The sequence below is a fragment of the Motacilla alba genome, chromosome 2 (genome assembly GCF_015832195.1).
Source record: "Motacilla alba alba isolate MOTALB_02 chromosome 2, Motacilla_alba_V1.0_pri, whole genome shotgun sequence".
Taxonomy (NCBI): domain Eukaryota; kingdom Metazoa; phylum Chordata; class Aves; order Passeriformes; family Motacillidae; genus Motacilla; species Motacilla alba.
The window spans coordinates 77641654-77658082 of record NC_052017.1 but is presented as its reverse complement, the minus strand read 5'-3'; the positions used below and the strand labels follow the sequence as shown (position 1 = coordinate 77658082).

Sequence of the window (16429 nt, the reverse complement as noted above, 5' to 3'; positions counted from 1 at the left end):
GCATGCAAATTCATGCATGAATTTGAGTTTGTAAAAAAAAGTGAGCTTTCTAAAGTAATTTTCTTTTTCTTATCATAAAACATATTCTACAAAACTCTTTTCCCCTACAAGAGGGACAACAGGAAAGACAGGGAGGGAGCCTTTATTGGGGAGTGTAGTGATAGGATGAGGTTTAGCAACTTTAAACTAAAAGAGAGTAGGTTTAGATCAGATATTAGGAAAAAATTCTTTGCAGTGAGAGTGGTGGGACACTGGAACAGGTTGCCCAGAGAAGTGGTAATGAAAACAGAGAGAGTGACCCTGGGACAAAGACATGGCTACTTATTCACACTTCAGATATGCTAATGCAGGATTGTAGGATACAGCACTGCAGAAATTCTAGACGATTTTTAAGTAAACAGGTTGGAAGCCTGTATCTCTGAACCCAAACAAGGAAGGAAGAACTTTGATGGTTATCTTGAGGACCTGATGCATGAGAGTTGTACAGTGAAGACAAAGACTGACTTGTGTCAGATAATGAGCACTAAGACATCTGGAAGTATTAAATAACTGAAACTGCTTTCTATTCTAAAACAATCTAGACTAGAAGACTGAAGTCCTTAGATTTTGTAGGTTTAATTGCTGGGGCTAAGTTCACAGCAATTGTATCAGTGACATCTACAAAAGCAGGAGGGTAAGGCCCAGGGTAAAGATAAGCTTTTAAAATTCCAACAGCCATAAATACTTCCCACAAGGTTTTCCACAACAGATTTTTCACAAATTTCTGAACACAGTCATGGCATCAATTTTCAGTGGAGAAATTCTGAATAGGCATATTTGCATAGAACAACCAGCAATTTCATATATTTTCTAGATTTTTTAACCAAGGCTATAGGAAGAAAAGGACAGGCTGAATTAGGGAATTTTGACATCCTTGAGATTGCAGGATCATAGAATTTTAAAGTTGCTAAAGATCTGTAAGATCATCAAGTCCAACCATTGACTTAGTACAATTCTATTCAGCACTAAACCATATTCCCAAGTGCCACATCCATAGGCCTTTTGAGGATTTCCATATATGATGATTTCACCACTTCCCTGGGCAGCCTATTTCAATGCCTGACCACCCCTTCAGTGAGGGAATTTTTGCTAACCTCCAATCAAAACCTCCCTGGGCACAACTTGAGGCCATTTCCTCTTGTCCTATTGCTTGTTCTTCACTTGGGAGTAGAGGCCAAACCCACCTCACTACCACCTCCTTTCAGGCAGTTGTAGAGAGCGATGATGCACCCATGAATGCATTTCTACAAGATGTATTTGAAGGTCCCTCTGCTTATATTGGGTAGTGGAGGATATGAAGATCTTTTCTGTAAGTTTGACAGATACCAGAAAAGCATCCATTATTAATCAAATTTCTATTTGGTGCAAACATCCAGCAGGCATTGAGATGATACGCAGAACTGTGTAAATGGTGGGTGAGGACGAAGTCACCTCTCTATTAAGTCTCAGAGGATTTTAAATCAGCTTGTACATCAAAGTGTCCTCTTTGGAAGGTGACATGGAATGATTTGAGCTTACAACGATTCCTGTGGTCACTAAAGACAGTGGCTGTGTGGAGGAACAGTGCTTCAGGTGCAGGAAAAGGCTGAAAGTGTAAGTCTCCTATATTCTATTTCTGTTATTCTGATGTGACTCAGGGAGCTCACATCAGCTGTTACACCCATTCCTTCAACCAAAATTTGTCCTACTGCTCTACTCCCATGAAAGCATAGCCCTGAAATGGATGCGGACTTTAGTCATTCAAGGAGGAACATAATGTGCTGGGAGTAACCCCAAGCTCTAGTAGACTGTAAATTGCAGATTGCTCAGATAAAGCAATGAGAGATACATAAAGTGTTCCATCAAGATGTAGACTCACAGTTTCTGTTCGTGCCCATGGAGCAGAGGGAGCCTCCTTAGCATGGAAGAAGAGAAGGCATACTGAAGTTTACTCTCATTTTCCTCAGCTACAGCTTCCTGGCTGCCAGTTTCATGGAATTTGCTTTTTCCAAAATATTTGTAGTGCTTGGAATAATATGTTTCCAGCATTAGGACAGTAGTTAAATGCACATAAAGCTAGCTAGCACTTCATATTGATGGCAAGGTACATGACTTTGTGAAACTGCTAAGGAATTATTTTATTATATCTGTTCTTTAGCCATAAAAGATGATAAAAAATGAGCCTTAGCTTAGGAAATAGCCCCCATCCACTAATATGGTTTGTGAGGGTAACAGTATGGCATATTTCTGTACAGGGAATATGCTCATCAGAGAACTGGCAAAGTTTAATGCTGCCCTGGAGGGAAGACAGTGCCAGAAAAATATGCAGAAATGGGACACACACACACTAATAGAGCAGGGAACAAGGAAACAGCATGTGGCCAAGAATGAGAAAACTCATTCTCCATGAGCTTCACTGAAATGTAAACAAAAAGGGGAGGAAAAAACAAAAAAGAAGAAATAAAAGTAAATAAAAAGGAAAGTTGAAATAAATTTTAAAAAGAAGCAAAGAACCCCATGGCAAAAGAGTCATGCAGGCAAAATGCACAATGAGGGTGCTCTGACTGAAGACAAAGGAACTGAGGTTAAAGTGTTCCTTCACTGTTGTACTGTAGCCACAAAAGCAGGCACGGGCAATTTTCTGCACATGGCTGAAGCAATAAGTCTTCAGAGTGAATACCAAACATCCAATTTGAATCTACACATGGGACAAAACATTTTAAAAATACAAGTACAATAGGTGCAAAAGCTGTCTCCCCAGCACAGCAGATTAAGAAAGAAGTAAGTTGGCATGACTGCCAGTCATTGGGATGAAGCGCTGAAGACTTCAGTGAGAACAAACCTACATTCAAAACCAAGAAGTATTAAAAGTAAATTTAAAAATTAATTTAATAAAATCATCTTTGACAAATTTCGGTTTTGGATAACAGTATTGGGACACTTCAGAGTTAACACTGAAGTGTCTGTCTCTACAGACTGGTAGAGAAGTCAGCATGTATTGACAGTATTTGGTGCTCAAAGCAGGCTACGTGCACTGCCAAATCGGCATAAGCTAAGGAATCACAGACACACGGTATGAAAGCAGTACACCATCATGTATTAACAATTTTTCAAATTAGGAAATAGAAGAAGCCTGCTAAAACAACCACTTCTTGGTTTCAGTATTTTTCCACTAATCTCTGTTGATAGGAATTAAAGACTTGAATAATCAGGATTTTTGACATATGACAAAAAGACAAAAATTTGTGCTGTGAAAACTAGAAATCTTTGATCACTGAACAAATTTCTAGCAGATCAAGCCATTGGGAAAACACCCAAGCACAGAAAATGACAAAAAAAACCAGTAACACAAGGGTTTGTGAATGCAAGTCTGACGCCGTATCTTAAGCCTTGCATTGTTATTCTTAGCATTTCAAATGGCAGCACATATGTATATGTAGCAACCCTGATTCCCATTGACACCCTTTTCTACTTTTGGATTTTTTTTATATTTAAGTCTGTTGCAAATCTGTAATTTATGCTTATATTGCCAGCAATAAATGTAAGTGGATATATTTCCTTTGAAAAACAATCTGACTCTGCATCTCATGCAAGTCATTCTGCCCCATGAAAATTGTAGGCTGAAGGAATCTACCTTTTTTCCTTGAAGTATTTAACCTATTATTTAATATAATGAGATAATGCCACTCTTTAAATCTATATTATATGTCTTACCACTAAATCAGTAGGATGACACTTGTAATTAAAAAATTGTTTCCAAGTACCATTCACAGTTTACATTGCACTGTTTTTTCACACTATTCTAGCAGTCAAACTGCCTTGAGCATAATCTACACATCTCACAAAATAAAAACAGAAAGTAATTTAATTTTTAATAAGCTACAAAAAATAAAAATGTAACTTATGAGGGGCACACACCTACATATTTTAAATACTAATCTTTTTCTAAAGTATGCTCTGCTTTTTTTATTTTGTATTTTACTTGATTACCTTAGGATATACTTAGGAGTCTGACAGAACTGCTAAACTGTTTGATTTTCTCTGTAATCCCCCATATTGCTTCCTGATGGCTTCAGTTCCCACTTGATGTTCCTCTGACCTCTTAAGATGAATTTAATTTCTTCTCATAACTTAAAAACATGCTTCAAAGGAATATCAAAGTCAATATCTAGTATTTTGTTATTAGTTCTTCTCTATCCCTACCCACCTCTCACTGTGATGATAGAATCAGTTCCTTTGTTCAACTACTATTCTTCATTATTTCATGACTTTCAGATCATTGGTACTTATGATATTGTTCCATCCCCTGTTCTCTCTCACCTGTCATTAACTATCAATTGATCCATTTTTCTGAAGTTTCTAAAGCTTTTTTTCTTCTTTTCCACTGTAATGTCCACTTTGCACTCCTTCAGCTCTGTATGTTAACAGCCAAATATTCAGCTCCTAGTGTGCTAGCAGTGCACCAGTGGCCTGCTTACTTGCTCTGTGAAAAATGTGCTCTCTCATCTGAATGGCCAGCAAAATGTTTTTCTCAAGCTAAACTGACTTTTGTCTCCACACCTTTTTGCCACCTTTATTTGCCAGTTCTCTACTCCTTTTATTTCCAAGTCTTTTTATGCATTAATTAAAAGAAAACAAAGAAAACACAACATAAATTTCATTATTCCATTAGAATTTTCTCTTTGATGCCTTCCATTTTTTGCATTTCTGTTTTTTAAGTTGATGTCTCACTTTTATACTCTCTGTATTCTGCACCACTGACACTTGCTTACCAGATTCTCTTTTTCAGTCTCTCATTTACCTTCAGATCTTTAACAGAAAGTAGACATAAAATGTATTTTACCTTTCCCACCACAGGAAAAACCCTCAACTGCCCTCTCCAACAGCTCTGCTATCCTTTTTTTTCTAAACTCATTAAGCATGATACTTAGAACTGATCATAATCACCATCTACCCCGTGCAGTCACTGAGCTGACTGTGAGTGTATCAGATCAAAAGGTCTATCCAGTCTAGTAAATTCTCCCAAGAAGTGGGCAAAAAATGCTTACCAAAAAAAAAAAAAGCGTGAGAAGTACAGGTACTGTATCTATGCTGATGACTGACATCTAGATTTCTGTTTCAGATTTCTCTCTCCTGTCAAAACTAAAGCATTAGTCTGCTTCTACCACTTTTTCTATGGATTTTACCATTCAGTTAGGTTCATTAAAATCTCTAGGATTTTCATGTCCCAGCCCTATAGTTTTGTCGCATGAATTTGTTCTTGGAATGATCTTAAATTTATCAGGAATTATCTTAAATTTAAATATATATTTTGATCCTTTGATGCTTTCTATGTAGCATATCTAAATCTATTCATATGTAAAAAATTAATTTCTCATTATCACTTTTGTCTTATGTCTCAATTACTGTAACACATCTTTTAAGCTCATGACAAAAGTCATTTTCTCAGCAAGTACAAAACTGCTTCAATACAATTCCTTTTATTCCACTACTTCGACCATGTTACTGGCCTACTTTCTCCACTATGAGGGACTCTCTTCTCCATCACATGAAATTAAAAAGACTTTATTTCATTTTTTTAAGTCCTTCCAGGCATTTATTGATGTATTAATTACCTTCTAATGACTACTCAGGCATTGACTCTCATTTCCATTCAGTTCATAATACCTGTCTCAGCCAAGTATTTTATTTTCCAACAGCCCTTGCATAGTGCCTTCATTTTCAAAGGGTGCTTGCAAAGCTTCATTATTTTCTTTTTAAGAGACGTCCTAAAACACATCCCATTTGAGATGCCAAAAACTGAATTATAGTCAGAAATGGCTAGTGTACCAGGGGTCTCGGTACCAGGGCTAGTGTACCATAGATTTGTTCCTTATCTCTTTTTCAAATTTCTTTGTAAATTGTCCAATATTGGAACAATCCTTTTCATTCTTTTTTGTCCACTGACATATGGAATAGCACAATGTATTCTTCTGGATCTTCAGTACAGGGAGAGACATTAATAGATTGCCCTTAGTACATTGTGCAGTTTAGAATGCATAATTGGAGATTTCAGCCTTTCCCCTTTCCCATTCTTAGTTATGCCTAGAAGAACTTAATGCTGTCATCCAGCTGAGCATAGTCATTAGCAAAAACTTTTGCTAAACATTTACTCTACATTTTTTTCAGGACAGTGACCTCCATACTGAAGTAGCTGAAGAACTTGACTTTTGCACTTTTTAGTGTAACACACACTCACATATCTGCAGTCTGCTACGCAGTTTTGCTCATGCTTATCTAGTAGATGCCAGTGAGCTTGCTCAAATGAGTGAGGATTACGCACATTAACAAAATTTGGAAAAATGAAATCTTACCTTTTGAAAAGTACCACCTTAATTTTTTCCCATTTTAAGAAATCAGGCCTAACAAGTAAGCATTGACTTATTTAAATAAGTTTTGTGATTTTACTGGTATCACAAAAGGTGTTGAACTGCCACACAATTAGATTTTAACTTAGCACATCCATCTACTGTATCACTTTTGGAATAGGTCCATTTCACCAAAGTACCAGAATATAATGTTTTAATGAACAGGATTTATCAAATATCTAACGTAACACTATTTTATGACAGACTACACTAACAGTCTAGAAAAGGCTACTCTCTAAATATCTTTACTGCTCACTTATAGAAGTGACAGGTTTTAGCACCAAAGTATATATTCCCAACCTTTGCACGATTCTATTCCACTTTTAAATATTAATTCTGAATCTTACAAGAGCACTGATATTCTTCAAAATGCATTCATACTTAAGTGCAAGTCTAGTGATCTCATCTTCTAACAGCCTAAAAATTAGATAGCATGAATAAAAATAAAACAATGTGTTTATATTTTTTTTAGGAATATATTTCCTTTAGGTAGGAAATCTGTACAAATTATAACCTTAACAAACTAATAACAAATATTTCTTTTTGCACTTTTTTCTTTTTTTTTGTTAATCTCAAATATAATTCTAAATGAGTTTAATTTCCAAGTCACACATTTGAAGTTTCTCTCTCCTTTTTAAGTTCTTCCAAAAAAAAAAAAAAAAACCTTCCAAAACTCCCTGCCCAAAGCAGTTTTTATGCCAGCTCCCCTCATTACAGTTTGAGGGGCAGTAAGGGAATTTTCTAGTTATTAACACAACCCTGCCTATTATTGGATCAAATTTCACCTTGCCAATGGAGCAAGTCCAGCAACATGAATGTGTGTTTTCATTAATGGACTAGTGCAAGGTTAAATACGTCTTTCTGATACGATCCTGAGAAGGGTACTGAAAAATTCCAAATCCCTGTTATACATCATATACTTGTCATCAACTTGTTTGTGTGCTCATCTTCCACTGCTAGCCCATGGGTTAATTTGGGGTTTTGTTTATGTTTTAAGGTTTATTCCCATACTAAAATGTATATGCTTCCAGGATTAGATTCTTAAAAGTGAATTATGTAGTAGCTGCTGAACCTGGAACTGGAACACTGACACTGGAAGAATTTCTATAGAAATAGAAATATTCTGTTTCTTGAATGTACTGCCCCAGGAGACACACCCCTTGGAGATAACTTTGCCTTCCATGAAGCAATGGAAATCACGGAACATCTTAGATATTAAATGGAATATTCACATCTATTCCAACATTTTGAACGAAAACATAGAAAAATTTCTTATTTGTTAAGTCTCTACACATTTTTACATTCCTTAAATAGATGAGGTGAAAGCAAACCTAAAGAGCTGTTGTAAATCTTCACAGACCTGAGAGTAAATAGACTGTGTTTGCATAGACCTGGTACAAATCTGCATTCACCTGAGAAAAAGCTATCTTTGTTAATAGCACCAGTTTTCTCTCCTATGACACTGCCTACAAAGTTCTAATAAGTAAAAGACTGGTAGAGACAATGCTGGGAAGATGGACTGAGGCAGACTACTGGTTGTTGAGAGAGTAAACCGCTCCTGTCCAAATACATCTAATGTAATGCAAGAAGTCCTGATTTTTGGGAACTTTTAAGTACATTCACTACTTCAGCTGACAATGTTTTAAATTTCTTCTGTATTGAAATGGTCTCACCCTTAGTTTTTTGCCAAAACTAACCAAAAAGTTACCTTAAAACAGTATTTGTGTAGTGTAGAAAGCTATTCAGAACCTGTCCAAAAGTTTAAGCCAAGACAGTTGCTAAAAGCGGCCAATATTATTACAGTCAAGAATATGGGGGAGTGAGTAAGCGTATTTTAAGACTGATTCCCCTTATAAAATTACACAGATGACTGCAGTTTGAGACCTCCTTTTAGATTTTGTTACTACAAGACAAATATTCTGTGTAGGAGACTGAAAAAGGTACTACTGTATTCCCTCAAAGACATCTTTTGGGTGTCAGGAATTTGACCTCAGGATTGTATGTTCAACTTATTTGAGTTGCAACTCCATGAAATCTTTCTGTATGCTATTTTGTCAAGAAAGAAAGGACAGACTTAAATGATTTACCTAAAAATGCAAGACAGGGTTAAGAATAAATCAAGTCTGTAGCTATTTAACAAGAAACATTAATCCTGTTTCTTTCCCTCCTCCCCCCCCAACAAATAAAAGAAAAAAAAGGTGAAAACTAATGCAATGAGTGGCATTTAATTTTTGTCTCTTCCGTTTCTTTTTACTTCCCTTGTAAGCTTGGCCAAACTTTGTTGCCTACTGCGTCATCTACTGACTCTTCTTTGCTTCTCTTTTCCACAGAAACCAAACAGTTGTTCTTCAAACTCGGGCTTGATTCTGCTGTCCACAGATAGGTATCTAATGACTTTTCAAATGTCCTTTAATATCCTTGGCCCTCATCTGCAGTTCCAGAGTCCCTCATAAGTGCTGTCATATCTGCTATTCTGTGTACACATTTTGGCTACCTTGAGGACATCTCAAATAGTACTAGATGCCTCTTTGCAGGCAACTGTGTCATGTCTTTGCTATCTAACAATGATTTTCAGATACTATAATTGCAAACTATTGCTATTGTAATCTTTGCTAGGAAAAGGATGAGATTGTTGTGGATATGCAAGAAATAAACTTTTTAAAAGGTTAAAAAAAGCCAAAAGGATTAAACCCCGTGCCAAACCATGTCTGTGTAGAAACAGAATCTATCACCTTCATTTTCTGGAATGTTTTACAAATCCTTTACTTTTAACATCATAAAGATTCTATCCAGGAAAGTTTACCAAAATCTTTCCTTGGAGAATTTATAAAGGAAAAAAGAAAAGTCCACTGGCTCTGAAAGCACTTGCCCATAATCTGAACAGCTGTAAGCAAATACTCCAGATATTCTGTATCCAAGGAATGCTTATCACGTTCACACAACTGCCATTACCATCCAACCATGTCTTTTCTATAAAACTCCAATCAAACACAGGCACAGAAAAATGACCCGAGTGCTCTGGCCTTTGAGAGCTCCATCATCTCTGAGCTCTTAGGATCAAAACTAAAAAAAGATACAATTATCTTACTAAATGTGTTCCTCAGATGTTATAAAATATAATTTCCAAGATGGAATTTAAAGCCTCTATAGAATTCTGATATGCAAAGTGGTATTAAGGCTTCCCTAAGAGATCTGGTGGAGCTTTGAGTTTCTCCCCCCACCTCTCCCTGAACACGCTACCAGTACAATGCTCTAACTTCCATCTCGTGTTCTGATGCTGCTGAAATGGAGCTCTGGAAAATCTTACTGCACATTTCAGCCTCTGAAACAGCTTCTGGTGGACACAATTTAAAGAGTGTTCTACTGCTCTGAATTGTGCCAAGACTGAAAAGTCACCTCCTTTTACATTTTTACAGTAGATGAATTCACAGACAACAGAAGCTTTCTTCACCTCTCCCCTCTGGACCCAAATTGAAGAAAGGACAAAATCAACCTTTGAGTGAGTTTTGAACAAACAATAAAGACGTGTTTGAAGTTTAGGAAGATAACCTGGGAGATCCAAGTTTTCTGTCACATCTCAGCAGGATTTTATTACTTACAGAATTTACCAGCCTCTAAAGACCATTTCTATAGCAAGAAAAACTAGAGGAACATAACAGAACCAAACCACTACACATTTTAATATGTAACTGGTCTTAAAAACCAACTTCAAGTGGGTGCAAGTGCTAGCTGGTAAGGCATATAAGATCTTCTGATGCATTTTCCAAAAACCTTGGAAGTAAAAGTAAGAATGATTTTGTTTTAAAAAAAAATTACTGAAAAGACACACGTTTTTGTTTTTTTTTTTAAAGAACAAATTACCTGACAAGGCTTTTTCATTTTAATGGCTATAACATGGTATCTGTAACAGCAGAGTTCACAGGTCCATGACCCTCTTTCACTTATCCACTTTAAGAGGCAAAGCTGATGCGTGTATCGTACTGAGCCATCGCAGCGGCAAGGGTTTAACAATTCACCCTGGAAAGGCAATACAGAAACATCAACTTTAAAGGAACCTTTCACATACATGTACACTCAATACCAAAATCTTTAGGGGTCTGCAACAATGACCTGATCTCAATTTCACTATCTGGAAAAGCATGTATTTTTGGCTACAAAATACTCAAAAATGTAATTGTCTTAAAAATACCTAGCTGCTTCTACTAAGAAAAGTCAGAAAACTGTCTACACATGTTCACGTACCTATGTGAAACAACTGAAAGATTACCATGCATTAAACAACAGTACCATTAGCCATTTCAAATACCTCAAAAGCTACCAAAAGAGGTTGGATACATTTCTTCAACAGCTATTTGAAGTCATCACTCAGAAAGAAGTGTGTGATGTCAAGATTCCAAGACAGCCTTGCTGTTGGAGCATGGCTCTGCGCTGTCCAGCTAGCCAGCTGTCAGCCAGGACCTTAAATAATGTAAGTAAGCACTTCCCCCGGTAGTTTCTGTATTATATAAATCAGCTATTATCTTCTTTCCAACTCCAAGACAAGCTGTAAAATGCTAGTTACGGATCCATTGCTGATATTATGCCCAGTAACGTCACGACAGAGGTGATACTCGGAGGTCTTCTCAGCATTACCTGTAAGCTAACACTCTCATTTTAAAGTCTAACAGAAACCTGAGAAATTCGTACTGTGTAGAGTCCCTCAGAGGTGAACCAGCGAGCAAGAGCGCCAGAGGACACCCAGCGTGCAAGCCAGACACGGCAAAATCCCTGAATTCTCCCAAAGCTTTGCGCCGGCTCAGGTTCGCTTTAGGCTTTTGCCACAACCAGCCCGCACAGCGGCAGCCGGGGCGGGCGATTCCTGCCGGGGAGCGACGCCGAGATCAGCACCAGGGACAGGGCTCGACCCCGGAGCGGAGGGCGCGAAGGTGCGCGGGGCGCCGCCCGCCCGCCCCCGGCGCCTCTCCTCACCTGCTCGGGGCCCTGGAAGCAGATCTTGCAGATGGGGCCGGCCCCGCCGGCGTGGCCGCCGCTGCCGCTCTCGCTGCTGCTGCACACCGAGCGCGTCTCGGGCTTGTCGCCGCCGGCGGCCCCGCTCTCCGAGCCGCCCCTCCGGCCCTCGCCCTCCTCGGGGGTGTCCCCGCTCGCCTCCCCCGCCCCGGCCGGCAGCTCCAGCGGGGCGGCGGCGGCGGCTCGCGGCGGCTCTCCGGCAGGGAGCACGACGCTCCCAGAGGAGCAGCTCATGCCCCGGGGCACCCGCTCCCCCGGGGCGGGGACGGCCCGCAGCGGCGGATGGCGGCGGCTCGGGGGCGGCTCGGGGCTGCCGGCGGCCGGGAAGGTGACCCGGCGCGGCCGCTCCCTCACGGCCCGGCGCTGTGCGAGGAGCGGCGCGCGGGGCCGCGGGCGGCGGGGCGGGGCGGGGCGGGCGGCACGCGCGGGGGGACGGAGCGAGGGAGGGAGAGAGGGAGGGAGGGAGGCGCGGGTCCGGCACCGGGCACCGCCACCGCCGCCCCCGCACCGCTCCGGGAAAGCCGCCGCCCTCGCCAGCGCCCTGGCGCCTGCCCAGCCGGGCGGAATCCCTGCCCCTTTCCGGGACGAAAATCCCTGCCTGCTCTCCCGCCCGCCCCTCGGCGTTCCTGCCCTCAGCACCGGCTTCCCCCGCACCCCGGCGGCCGCGGCCCCTGCCGCGCCCCGCAGGCACTGCCTTCCCTTCCCTGCCCTTCGAGGCCACCTCCTGGCCCCACTCCCGGCGCCCAGTGCTCAGGGGGCTCCTTAACCACGGGCCCCCAGCGCCGCTGGATGCGGCCCTTCAGGGGACACCTACAGATCTTTCAACTTTATCGGGATTTTGGCTGCAGGAGGTTGCAGAACGAATATTCAACAGTTGTTCTTTGGGTGTGAAACAGTAGCTCTCCCAGTCTTCTGTGGCTGCCTTTTTAAAATAATTTCTTTTCTTTAATTCATTACATCACCTCATTTTCAAAATTAAATCTGCTAAAGCATAATGATCAAATACCTTCTGAAAAAGTCCTTAGCAGTTAGAAATTCTTTAAAGTTTGGCTGGGGCTGCTGAAGGAAAGTAGGTGTGAATTTCAGCATCAAGTATGACACCAGTGCACATTTGATCTCGTGAAGATGACAGCAACTGTCTGTGCAGGGAAGGAGAGAAAAATAAAACCTAAAAAAAAAAAAAAAAAAAAAAGAACCAACCAAAAACAATTGCAAAGCCATATGCTTTTCCACAGCCACATTTAGATCCAAAGTGTGATGAAATCACACGCCTTCCTCATTGGCCACTTATCTGTAGTCTCAAGATGAGGGAGTACCTGATGAGCTCAGCCAGTGCCTTCACTGGCTGTGTTGTGGTAGTAGTGACTTTCTCGGTGTCGCTATTTTATCAGAAGACCGAAACAGCACACAGAACCAAAGCAGCACTCCTCAGTCCACGACCTCATGGCATTGCATGGCTCTCAAGCTCTTCAGAGAGGCTTGCAGAATATATTCCAAACACTTGGTCTGACCTTTTGGCCTAGGTGGAGACCCGCTCAGCAATGTGCTCTTGGCAGAAAAGCATCAGACCCATATTGCAGGAGAGTGACATTCAAAGCAGTTGGGGCAAGGTGCTGTTAAAGCAATTTCATTCCCCCTAGAGTCTGCATCTATTATGGAGGCCATGCAGCAGATATATTAAGGACAAAAACCAGCAATGCTGTTTACAGTATTGCTCTAAAAAAATGCATATTCAGAGGTTGACTCCTTATAGTGGAATAAGAAGTATCATTGTAACTTTTCTGATCAGCCACTAATTCTGATTGTCATGAAAGTCTATTTTTCTGGAAGCTCTACATTAGCTAAGTCAGTGGTGGCCATTAAGCTTGGCCATTAAGGATGCTCCAATCCTAAAATTACGTTTGTTCACAAGGTGGTTGTTAAGTAGGTAAATAACATGGATTCGTCCAGATTTGATAATGCAAAGCAAAAAAAATCGCACATTGACAGAGACATTCTGATGAACAGCAGATGCTGTGGAGTTAGGAAATTCTCTCTATATAATTTTTTTCATAGCAATCTAATACCTGAAGGGGTTGGCAGAGAGGCTAAACAAAAGTGAAGACAGAACTAATCAAATAGATTAATTCTAAAGAAGGAAATGATAATCACAAAAATGATGGGAAAAAAAGGAAGTGTCAGAACAAACAGATGAGTCAAAAATACTGGGTAGAAAAGCGAAACCAGAAGGAAAAGACAGTGGAACTAAAGGAGTGAAATGAAGAAATGAATGCTAAAAAGTTACTCAACCATATCTGAGTAATACAGCATGCCCTTGCCATTTGCTGTATATGGAGGTTTATGACATTTTTCTTTTTCTTCCTTTTGTTTGTCAGCAAAAGTTCAGCAAGTGACATGGCTTTTGGGAAGGCTATAAAAAGAAGATAAAAATGTCAACACAGAAATGGAATGACTTCTTAGTGACAAAAAAAAAAGAAAGAAAAATGTGACTGTACAGAATAATAGAGTGCTTTGAGAAGGTCAGTCTTTTCTACCTAATCTTGCCTGAAATAAATGTATAACATGACTCTTAAAAGGAAATGCATCTGACATGAATCAGAATTTTTTTTTTTCACACATACGTAATTATCTTGGAGAGCTGACTGTGAGTGGGTATTTCACAGACATGAGTTTTTTAATACATCACCTGTTTGCCTGTCTACCAACAGCTACTGGCTCACTGGCTAAAACACAATTACAAAGGCTATCGATCCCTGTGCTTCAGAGAGCATTGGAGTTGTTTGGCATGCTGGGGGTGGGAGGAGATGCCAACAAAAGAGCAGAAGGGGTGGAGAACATTCTGTAACACAGCCTCCAACCAAAGCAGCGTTCAGCCTTCTGCTGAGTGAGAGAGGAGGACTGGAGCCAAAATCAAAGATTGAAACAGAAAGAAGAAAAATTTAAAGCAAGAAAGGATAATTCGCTTCATAACAGCAGTAGTGTAGGTGGTTGGGAGAAAGTAAAAAAAAGAGAAGCTGAAACCAGGAATAATTAATTTGTGATTAAGACTGGAACTTATGGGATTTATATTGAAGCACATTTTGCTATACATTTCTTGAAGAATCTTGAGCAAGTGATCTCAAGTGGGCTGAACAGAGGCGTCTCATTGCCTAAACACAGGCAGCTCTTTGCACTCCCAGACGTGTCCAACAGCCTCCAGAGGACTGTGGCTGTCACTTCTGCCATCTCTTTTGGGAACAGTAGGACACATATTCAAACCAGCTCTAGACTTCCAGATGCAGGAACATCTCCCTTAGATTGGTTTATTCTCTACTGAATAAAACTGAAACAATAATGTTTGCTTTCTCTGTTCTTGTTCCTACATCTTCCACTATAATTATGCGACATTTTACTGGCAGATTCAGGCCATATTTGTACACTCTTGATCTTGACAGAAGTATCTAGGCATTATAACAAGACAAATAATAAGGAACAGTGATACAGATAAAAATAACACCAAAGTAATAAGACTGTGGGACAGTAAAATGAATTGCATTTCCAGCAGGCAATGGAACAGGCAGGAGAAGTACAACCCCTGAGGGAACAGCTACATTCTTTTCTCCACAATGCCAGCTCATCACTGTGCAATATTTTCCTCCAAATAAAATATTGGTAATTGGAATACCAATTCTTTTACTTGAGGAGAATCAGCTGTAGGTAGAACATCCAGGAACAAAAAAAAAAAAAAAAATGAGGAAGGAGGAGAAATGAATGGAGGAGAAATGTTCAGGGAATAAACAGAATAAGGGGTATTGTTTAGTTGTTGTTTGGTTTTTGGTTTTGATTTTTTTTAAATTGTATATCAAGATAAACACTTTATGCAAATCTTTATGTACAGAAGAGGTTACACAGGAATAAGGTGTGCAGGTAACAAACTACTCGGGGGGGTTATAGGAATGGAAGCACTGTGTTACCACATACTGAAAAGCTGAACACTGCTCTTCTTTTTTTTTCCTCAAAAAATTTCCGTAACACATTGACCTGTACCATAAATAGAGGAACAAAACAGCTCAGTGATGAGTTTCTTCCTTTTTGCTGCTTCCTGTACCTCTGAGGAAGACAAGATCATACAGTCCTAAAATATTAATAAGGGAGCAAAGGGAGTAATTGCCAGTGTGTTACATTCAAAACAAAATACTAATGAGACAGTAAAAGTTAAATCTACTTATATAATAATACAGGCACAGCATTCTATTTGCCGAACATCTCATGTACACCCCTTTCACAATGAAACTCAAATTGGTGAAGATCACCTGTAAACAAAAATGAGGCATTTTGGCTGTAAGCAGATGTTTAATTTTAAATACATTTTGCATGTTTAATGTGACAGAAAATGCAGAAATGCAGAGTAATAAGGCCGTTTGCCACATTTCCATGTCCAGCTTTATTACACTAAAAGATCCCTGCAGATGGTTAATAGCTGTGCTAGTGACAGTGGATTATTTGCTGGTTCACTGAGCGTGCCTGATTTTTGTTATGAACACACACACTCATCCTGCAGTGGAAGATTTTGCAGTTATGTCAACCAATTCAAATCTCATGCAGGCAGAAACCACTTGTCCAATGAAAATCTTTATTTTCACACTGCTCTCTTGCATTTTTGGAAATGCATGCCTAATTTCCTATCCAGCTAGTGTTGGATAGGGTTGCATGCCTAGTTTCCTATAGCTCAACACTGATACATCCCTATATTGGCAGAAGCATCCATTCTCAGAACACTGAGGCATTTCTCAAACTTCTGTACATGCTGGGGCTCTGAGTGCATTTCCCCATCATGGAGGAAACATGGACATTTTTGGAAATATGAAAACATCCCCTTCCTTCTGTGGCTGGGGATGCTGGGGAAGCCACAGCCCCATTTTGTGGGAGCTGCTTTTAAGATGAGCCTCTGCTCTTTGGCCCTAACCTGAGCCACAGCTCCCACCATGCCTGGCCAGTGCCAGCCTCACCCCAGGGCT

At 40.1% G+C, this 16429-nt stretch overlaps 1 protein-coding gene across 1 annotated transcript in view; it reads right to left on the bottom strand.

The window, feature by feature from the left end:
• The window catches only part of MARCHF11 (membrane associated ring-CH-type finger 11), a 32665-nt gene extending 20813 nt beyond the window's left edge, over positions 1 to 11852 (bottom strand). The window contains exons 1-2 of the mRNA XM_038129648.1: positions 11394 to 11852; positions 10287 to 10442 (exon numbers count right to left, since the gene is read on the bottom strand). Of these exons, the coding sequence (XP_037985576.1) occupies positions 10287 to 10442; positions 11394 to 11666 (429 nt within the window). The 5' untranslated portion in view covers positions 11667 to 11852. The remainder of the gene's footprint in view (positions 1 to 10286; positions 10443 to 11393) is intronic.
• Between the last annotated feature and the right edge of the window lie 4577 nt (positions 11853 to 16429).